This window comes from Morone saxatilis, unplaced genomic scaffold (genome assembly GCF_004916995.1).
Source record: "Morone saxatilis isolate NCDOM2014 unplaced genomic scaffold, NCSU_SB_2.0 Contig17, whole genome shotgun sequence".
Classification (NCBI taxonomy): domain Eukaryota; kingdom Metazoa; phylum Chordata; class Actinopteri; family Moronidae; genus Morone; species Morone saxatilis.
In genome coordinates this window covers 24771404-24781427 of record NW_023339729.1, presented here as the reverse complement: position 1 = coordinate 24781427, position 10024 = coordinate 24771404, and the positions used below count along the sequence as shown (strand labels likewise).

General features: G+C 45.4%; 1 protein-coding gene across 1 annotated transcript; it reads left to right on the top strand.

Annotated features, from left to right (window-relative positions):
- Positions 1-1749: 1749 nt before the first annotated feature.
- dla (deltaA) lies at positions 1750-7678 on the top strand (the record flags this gene model as incomplete). Its single annotated transcript, XM_035661042.1, is given in 10 exon segments — positions 1750-2145; positions 2420-2480; positions 2580-2837; positions 3805-3865; positions 3970-4100; positions 4754-4923; positions 5224-5440; positions 5576-6362; positions 6461-6569; positions 6677-7678. Coding segments are annotated over 10 exon segments (2127 nt in total). The 3' UTR covers positions 6683-7678.
- Positions 7679-10024: the final 2346 nt, after the last annotated feature.

The window sequence follows — 10024 nt, the reverse complement described above, 5'->3', positions numbered from 1 at the left end:
AGAGAGAGAGAGAGAGAGCAAACTTATTCCTCCACCACACACACAATAACAAAAGTTCTCCCTCATGTTGGCCACGCGAGCGACTCCGGTGCGCGCGCGCCCGTTTACACGCACACACACCCACACACACACACCTACATGCACGCACACACGCGTTTTTGTGTGTAAGCCCGCAGAATGAGGAGAAGGGGAGAGGAAAATGGAGGAGCAGAGTCCAACCCCTCCGCCCGTTCACCTCACCGCGCTGCTCTGCCAAGGAATGTTTTCTTTAGTTTCCTTTGAGTCGATTCAAAGCATCAAATTCTTCCCACAACCAGAAATACCAAAATGTAGAGGGTGTGTATACAGAGAAGGGAAAGAGGGAGGGAGGAGGAGGGGTGTAAACAATTAACTGAGTCAGGGGTTTGACCAAGAAACATTTTTCTCTCCTTTTTGAATCAGCTTCAGTGGAGGGGTTTTTTCACGCTGTTTTTTGGCACTTTACCCAAAAACATCTTAAGACGCCAAAAACAAAGAGGTTTGTCCAGAAAGGCAACAGCTGGAGGGATCAGTCCCACCGCGTCACTAACATCCTGTCGTGTGCAGGGCGTTCACAACTCTTCACATGTGGCTCCAGTACACAGTTTATGTGGCCCCTGGTTCCACTCAAACACTCTGGAGGACACAAAGTAGTTCCTTAAACACCGACACAACAACAAAAAGTCCATTTTATTTATTTCGTCCCAGTCCTGTAAATGTGAGGGTTACCCCCCCCCCCAGGATGCTCTCCTAAACGGGTGAATTCATGAAAGGAAGTGTACAGTCTCCTTCCCCCCCACCCCCAACAGGTTGTGTGGAAGTGTGTCCCTCCGCCTGCAGGAGTCACACTTCTCTTTTAAAGTTTCACTTTGCTCCAAATACTTTCACATGTCTCCATTTTGGGCTCAGATATTAACGCTGCTGCTGCTGCTGCTGCTGCTGCTGGGGTAAAAGGAGGCTGTTGGGGGTACTTGCATGGGATCCCATTGTGGAGAGCCGGGCCAGATTGGGAGGTGAAGTCGGGGAGGAGGAGGAGGAGGAGGAGGAGGGGTGCATTTGCATGTTATTACCATAGCATGTGTCAGGCCGTATATAACAGGCTGCAGGCGGCCTTGGCTGGAGACAGACGCACAGTTCACAGTGAGGAAAGACATTAGGAGGAAGAAGGAAGCATGTTGGACCAGTGACAAATCCGTCCTTGGGTTAGACCAAGAACTTCACACAAAAAGCTCCATCCTAACATTTGTCACTTTCTGCACAACAAAACAAGGAACCCATCTTTTTTTTTCCCGCTTTACGCATTGGATTATCGCTTTACAACGGAACTGGAGGATTCCCCATCGCGCACTATAGATCACATATCTTATTTTGTGATTTGACTTTTTTTATTTTGAAGGTTTGGGATTTATCCTTTTTGGTTCCTCGGGACATGAATGAGAGCGGCGCGGCTGACAGCGGCAGCAGTTGATGAGAAAACCCCGTGAGGCGACAGAAACGTGCTCAATGCATCTTCCTCAGAGGGATTGAAGAGGAGGAGGCACCCTGAGGACAAGCCGAGCCCCGAGACTTTTTACTTTATTTATTTATTATTTATTTATTTATTGTAAGGTATGGGGCGCGTCATCTGCTGACTCTCTCCCGTCATTGTCCATGTTGCTGTGGCCAGGTAAGACACTGAATGCTCTATTTTTTTCCAAACAATGAACCATCCCCCCTGCACCCCCCCACCCCTCCCTTCCCCTCCCCTCCCCTCCCACCACAACACTCACTCATACACCAGCGCTACTGTGCGGATAGTGAATGATAAGTTGCTTTCCTCCGCAGGGGTTTTGCTCGGGAGTGTTTGAGCTGAAGTTGCAGGAGTTCCTGAACAAGAAGGGAGTACAGGGCAACAAAAACTGCTGTAAGGGGGGCCTGGCCTCGTCTTTCCAGCAGCAGTGCGAGTGTCAAACCTTCTTCAGGATCTGTCTCAAGCACTACCAGCCCAACGCCTCCCCGGAGCCTCCGTGCACCTACGGCGGCGCTGTGACGCCCGTGCTCGGCTCCAACTCGTTCCAGGTCCCCGATGTCATCCCCGAGAGTTCATTCAGCAACCCCATCAGGATTAACTTCGGCTTCACGTGGCCGGTAAGTACAGCCATTCATCACCATTTCACTACAGTAGAAGGGAAGGCAGCGGAATCGCGCCATTTTTTGGGTAAATCCGTGCGTAAAAACGCGCTGCGGCACGATTTCTGACCACAACTTAAGGGCCGAGAGCGCACAAAGTTTACAGGTATTCAGTTTCGGCAGTTTGCATTCAGCACATTGAGTGTATGGCACAATCGCCTCGGGCCTTTGCTTGATGTTATCGCCACATCTCCGCTGGCCACCTGTCTCATGAAGCCATTTGTGTTCCCAGGGGACCTTCTCGCTGATCATTGAGGCATTACACACCGACTCCAAAGACGACCTCTCCACAGGTAGGAAATAAACACCCTTCCCTTTTTTAAACTTTAGCACATCCACGCACTCTCCCGTCCTTTAACCCCTCACTTTCCGCTTCCACATGTGCACTTCAGAGAACCCAGACCGCGTTATCAGCACCATGACCACCCAGAGGCATCTAACGGTGGGAGAGGACTGGTCTCAGGACCTGCACACCGGCAGCAGGACGGAGCTCAAGTACTCGTACCGCTTCGTGTGCGATGAGCACTACTACGGCGACGGCTGCTCGGTGTTCTGCCGGCCGAGAGACGACGCCTTCGGCCACTTCACCTGTGGAGAGCGCGGGGAGATTGTGTGCGACTCCGGGTGGAAGGGACAGTACTGCACTGAACGTGAGTAACACAACGTTGTTATTGTATTAGGAGCATGTGGAGACGCGTGTGTGTGTGAAATGCTGAAAACTTTAAGGAATAATCTTAATTTCAAGACACAATAAATGTTCACACTGGATATAGAAGATATAATCGGAGATAAAATACCACAAAGTTACTTTAAACTTAACACAAACATTATAATTTAGGAGTATTTTTGTTGTAAGTGTAGAAAAGTATAAAAAGTTCTTTCTATGTTGGGTCTGTAATCAGATCCTCTGAGTGCCGTTAGAAGGCAACTTGTGCGTAAACACCACACGCACCCCCTCCTCTTCCCTCACACACACACACGCACACACACACACGACCACTTGATTTATTCTAAGGAAAGTTTTTGGGAATAATCTCACGCGTGCCATAAATTTACATGCTACCTTCCGATTCGTTACTCTCGGAGTGGGCCGGCCGCTGATTGGCCGAGGCGGGGGAGGTATTGTTTGAAGTGGGCAGCTGCCGGCAGAGAGGAGACAATGGAGCAGCTGTCGCGCACTGGCAACACACTCGCCAGCTGTCCACTCTTATCTGCCCCAATCCGAGACATTAAGGGGAGTGTGTGTGTGAGCGAGTGTGTGTGTGCACAGAATGAATAAAAGAGTTTTGACCCGCAGCGAAGAAGAAAAAAAGAGGGTGGTGGGGTGGGTTGAGGGGGTCTGTGTGTGAGTGTGTGTGTACACTCTGCGGCACACACACATTCACACACTCCCTCCTTTGTCTCAGCACTATGTTAAGCAGAAAATTCTTCCACGGTGATAAGGAGATTGAGTTTAAGGTAACAGCTAATGGGTTTAGGAGCCCCTCCTTTCTTTTATTTTAATGACTTTGTTGGGCTTTAGGTGATACTTTTATGTCTTCGAGAGAAAACCTAACAAAGAACCTGTATTTGAGTTGTTTTCCCTGCCTCAACGTGTCTCTTTCTCTCCCTGTACAGCGATCTGCCTGCCAGGCTGTGACGAAGAGCACGGCTTCTGCGAGAAACCCGGAGAGTGCAAGTAAGTTTTCTCCACCAGTTCACTGGGGCATTAATTAATTAGTGGGACGCATGAGGTAATGTGAGTGTACTGACCGGTGTTCCCTCCTAATTGGACAACAACAGGTGCAGAGTGGGATTCAAAGGCCGCTACTGCGACGAGTGCATTCGTTACCCGGGCTGCCTCCACGGGACCTGCCAGCAGCCCTGGCAGTGCAACTGTCAGGAGGGCTGGGGGGGACTCTTCTGCAACCAAGGTGAGGAGAGAGTGGGATGAGAGGTGGGTGGGAGGGGGTAATGAGTGATGAGGAGAGACAGAAAGGAAAAGAAAGGAACCAGAAAGCACTGATGGGACACTAACTACTAGACTAGAATAATGATTAAAATGCTGTCTATGCAGTACAGATGTCGGTTAAAACTTACTTTTCAGCTCCATTTAGCTCCATTTTCACCTTCTGTAGATACTGAGACATTTTTTGATTGTCCTCAGTTGTAAATTACCAAAGCCATTCTGACTAAGAAGACAGAGATAGGGTAAAGAAAGTGGACAAAGTGTTCTGTTCTTGAGGCCAAGTTTTAAAACGTTTGGAACAGAATTCTTGCCTAAAGTCATCTCTCCGGCTTTCATCCTCAAAAATTGCTAAGTAAAGTTTAAAAGTAGAGAGACAAAATAAGGCATCAACATACCAACATAAAAGGCATAGACACTGTAGTGAAGCAACAACAGAGCAGCAGTTGTCTTCTCGAAATGAACAGCGAGGACAGAAGGCAACAGGAAACAAAAAAAACCACTGGAAGAAGAGAAAGAGTCATGTGTGCCAGAGGACAAAAAGACATTCTGTCGCTGCTGCTGTTGTCCTGCCATGTGTTGTGCTGTGGCTAATCCACATGTGCTGCTGTGTCTTTCCAGATCTCAACTACTGCACTCACCACAAGCCCTGCATGAATGGAGCCACTTGTAGCAACACTGGTCAGGGCAGCTACACCTGTTCCTGCAAGCCGGGCTTCACTGGGGCCAGCTGTGAGATCCAGGTCAACGAATGCGCTGGAAACCCCTGTCGCAACGGAGGAAGCTGCACTGTAAGTGTTGTTTGGTCTTTTTATACTATCTTGGAATGAGAATAGCGCCATCCTGTGACCTGTGGCTCAGTTCCATCAAAGTCTGATTGCAACCTGGCACATCTGTCACATGCCTTTTATCCCCTTTCTGTTTTTACCTTCTCTTGAACTTTGCATTAAGCCAGAAAAGCTTCAAATATGTAAACATTATGAAACAATCGAACAGATGCAGCATATTAAGATTCAAAAGGCTTCAGTTTGTAGCAGCTGCAGATGCAAGACAGATCTTGATGTCAAGCCTGTTCTATTTTTTCCCCACAGGATTTGGAAAACACATATACCTGCACTTGCCCTCACGGTTTCTATGGCAACAACTGCGAGCTGAGTGCCATGACGTGTGCTGATGGGCCCTGCTCCAACGGTGGCCGCTGTGCTGACAACCCTGATGGAGGCTACTTCTGCCAGTGCCCCACAGGATACGCAGGGTTCAACTGCGAGAAGAAGATTGACCACTGCACCTCCAGCCCCTGCTCCAATGGTAAGAGTCACTGGCTGTGTAATCCCATACAATGTGGGATGTGTAGACTGTAGTGTGCCTTGAATGCCAAACATCGGATAAGGTATTCCAACATTCGGACCAAACATCTATGCCAATCCCTCTCTCTGTCCTCAGGTGCACGATGTGTGGATCTTGTAAACTCGTACCTGTGTCAGTGTCCAGATGGTTTCACTGGCATGAACTGTGACCACACAGGGGACGAGTGCTCTGTGTACCCTTGCCAAAACGGCGGGACGTGCCAGGAAGGTCTTAATGGCTACACCTGCACATGCCCGCCAGGATACACCGGCCGCAACTGCAGCTCTCCCATCAGCCGCTGTGAACACAACCCATGCCACAACGGTGCCACCTGCCATGAGAGAAACAACCGCTACGTCTGCGCGTGTGTTCCTGGCTACGGTGGCAGAAACTGCCAGTTCTTGCTTCCAGAGCACGCTGCAATCCGCGGGTCAGAGGTGCCCTGGATGGCCGTCGGGTCCGGCGTGGCCCTTGTGCTGCTGCTGTTGGCAGGATGCGCTGTACTTGTTGGATTTTTCCGATCAAAAGCCCAGCGCGGCGGTCAACTAGAAACCGTCGGCGAGGGAGAGACAATAAATAACCTGACTAACAACTGTCACCGGAGTGACAGAGACCTGGCAGTCAGTGTGATGCCGACACCAGGCGTCAAAAATATCAACAAGAAGATGGACTTCTGCAGCGGTGACCCCGATGAAGGATCTTCACCGGAGAGGAGCAGCTACAAGAGCCGCCATCCGCCCGCGGACTACAACCTCGTACACGAGGTTAACTACGAGCAGGCGGCTAAAGAGGCCATGCTGGAGGCGGCCTGCGAGGACAAGTGCCAATCCCAATCCCTAGACTCATTTGAGTTTGAGGAGAAACGCAGCAAACGTTTAAAATGGTAAATATTTCTTGCTGAAAAGCTGACAGTAAAACAAAATGAAACCTTGAGGCTGTGAGGATGATGAAGCTAACCATGTTTTCCTTTCTTTCCTAAAGCGATGCATCAGAAAAGAAAGCCCCAGAAATGTCTGCATGTGCGGACACCAAGTACAAATCTGTGTTTGTGATGTCAGAGGAAAAGGACGAATGTATAATTGCAACTGAGGTAAGTTTTGTATGTTTCACTTAGTTTCACCGTTCCGTCTAACACTTCTGCCTGTGGTCATTTGGCCAACAAACACTGACGTGCTTCCTCTTTTTGTGTCTCTGCAGGTGTAACGAGCCACCAATGGGCTGCCCGTTGCTCATTTGCTCTATGGGAGAGTTTTTATACTCCTTCAGATGCTGCTCTAACCCTAGGGGGAGGTGTCCCGCCTTGAGACTGCTGCTGATATTGAGACGTTTAACTGATATTCAGAGTGAGCTGGTTCTCTACTGGAAAATAAGCGCAGGCAGCGGCGGCCTGTGGGATAAGAACTGGCGGGGTAAAAAAAAAAAAAAGAAAAAGAAAAGAGTTTACGGTTTAAAGTAAACTGCCACTTAGCTTTCTTTTCTGCCTTTCATCGGGGAGAGGGGGTAAACAAAATAAAATATAAACGGACACTGTCTCGTGGCGATAACGTGCGATGCTACGACTTTTGTTTTTGCAACATTTGCACCCAGGCCTTTTCTCTAACCCACACGCCGTTGCTGAGCGCAGGAACTGCATCAAACGGTGGATGTTTGGCCATACTGGCCTGTTCTTCATGAGGCTGTTCACATGGGCTGTGCACCCATCACTACACCTGTGAAGACTGTATGTATACTTGATCACTGTGTTAACTGAAGTGCGTTTTCTTCCCCAAGCCCTCCAAACCATTTATGACATAGTATTGTTCTTCTTTTGTTTCTGTTCGGGACATGAAAACTTTGTCTTAATTGAAAAAAAATGTTGCTTTTTGATACATATTGTCCTTTTGTAAAATAAAGAAAGAAAAAAACAAGAAAAAAGTTATGATTTAAAATTATGATTTAATTTAAGTTAATTTAATGACTGTGTTATTTTTATTTTGTATTGTATATTTGTGATGTTTGTTATGATTATTTAAGTTGTTTTTTTTAATGATGATATTTGCAAAGGCACTTCAGGTCAATGGGACTTTTTTTAAGAAAATGTTATTTAAGAGGGATTGTACTGTACAAATTGTTATGTTACTGTCTCCTTTACCGTTTTTGAATGAAGGAATTAGCCAAGACTATTTTTCCAAATAAATATTGCTAAACATGAAATTTTAATTGCTTCCAACTTTTGTTTTGTCCATCTGCAAGCACTCTGAAAAAACACTTCTTTAGGGGTCTGTGAGCAAAGTTAATCAGTAACATCTGTTGTCTTCCCCTGGCGACCCCATAGTGGGCTTTTCTATGCCGACACTGTTGGCTACTGCCAGAAGTTGAAAGTGTCTCCCTGGAGACGGGAGAGGGGGCCTATTCATAAAAAACAATGTCCCTACGCTAGATTTACCACTCCTATTTCTCCTACTAAAGAACAAGTCAGGTAATTCATGGCTCTTAAATTCAGATCAATGTAGAGTAACGCCTCCTGGACATCCAACACTTTGGGTTTTTGGGTTTTCCACCCTTCCTGTTTCCACCCCCAAAAAAACACTTTATTGGATTCTTTCTCATTAATATCTGAACTTTCCTTTAGTAAAGTTCTGTTATATCTGAACACAGCAACCATGTAGGAGAGAAAACAAATTCAATTTGCCAGTCTACATTTAGATTTTACATGGGTTTTTTTTTTCCACAATTACCTCTTTAAATTCCCCTCAGTTTTCTTTCTTAATTGCCCCACAAAGGCGTTGATTGTATTTAGACACAAATAACTGTAAATCATCAGCCCGGTAGAGTTGGCCTCTGGAGGGGTTTATAACCCCACGGCATTATGGGAACAGACTTCAGCAGACAATGATGGAATTGACAATGGGGCACACAAAAGGCCACCCTTGGGAGAGCCTGCGTGTCCCTCGGCATGCTGGGAGAAAGAGAGTAACAGGAACAGATGTTGTTGAGTAACAGATGCCTTCTGGCCAGAGTTCAGCCACGACCAGCCAGACCTTCAAAGGCCAGAGCTGCAGGAGAAAAAAAAAGAATATCTATGGGCCTTCAAGAAGAGACAGCTTTTACATTGTCTCCCTGATACATTTGTTGGGATTTTTGAGAAATGGCAAAGATAAGAGAACACCTAAGAGGACTTTTGTGTAGAGCGACGAATGCAGACAAAGAAACTACAGTATGGCTGCAGAAACACAAAAAAGCATTCAATCACAATTTGAGGAATAAAGGAAAGTTATTTTTCACATGTGAAAGAATACGCATCAGGACGTTAGCAGCTTCTGAGGAACAAAAAGTTACAGAAGCGTTACCGTGTTAATGTTTAATTAAAAAAGATGAATGAAAATACCTTTTCTTCTATTATCCTATTTACCAATGTAACTCATTTTCTCAATCAAAATTGTGAAAAATATTCAATCACAATTTCTGTTGAAATAATTAATTTGCTTGTTTTTGTCACAATTGGTTGATTTCTGATACTGTACCTTTGTAAGAATATATATGTATATGTTTTATTAATGTATGCCGCACTTGCGTGTTGTCTACTTTGTCGTCTGTGTTACGTGTTGGTTATCCTCTAATGCAATCCTGTTGTTTTAGCACAGTTAACTTTACCCGCTAAGAAGTTTGTGAACTGTGCTTATTGTACCCTTATACCAATCCTTTAAGACAAAACACTGCACACACACCAGAACACAAAAGATTTTGTTCAAACTTTATGTGTTAAAAAAACAAACTTAATACCGACTCAAATCAAGCAACTTAAAAAATCTGCAGGTTATTTGAGCATGTTATGAGCGTTAATCAGCTTCTACTGATCACTGTGATTGCATGTGTCAGTATTTTTCATCCACCAACAGTGGAACGTAACTAAATACGTCACGTCTGGTATTTAAGTTACACTTTTAGGCACTTGAGCTTTACTTGGGCACTTTTAATGCCACTTTATACTTCCTCTTTATTAATTTTTAGAAGCAGATTTGGTGGTTTTCACTGCTTTTATCTGACAAATAAAGTTACCCTGTTAAACTTTTACATATAAAACACATGGACAGCTTTTACATTACAATACATTGTTACTGATTAAGCTGCCTAACTATATAAACAGGTTAATAATTAACAAATAGTGATAACTCTACTTACACATAGTACACCAATATCACCAATTATATTGGAATTTGCCCATTGTGGGACAAATAAAGGAATATCTTATCTTATTAGAATAGATAGCTTAATAACGCTGACAGCGCCATTCAGCTGCACAATGAGTACTTTTACTTTTGTTCGTGTTAGTTTAGTTTGCTGACAATACTTCATTACAACTGAGCAACATTACTGAAGTTTGGACTAAAATTGGGTAAAATCTGATCAAATTAGTAAACGAGACAAAGACGCATTCAGTGCAAAAGATTCAGTCTGCGATAGTTGATTTGAGGTTCACTGAGCATTTATCCTACGTTTGATATCAAGGCCTTGTGACAGGAGGGCTGAGCTACGATTAATCGATTCTCACACACACACACACAC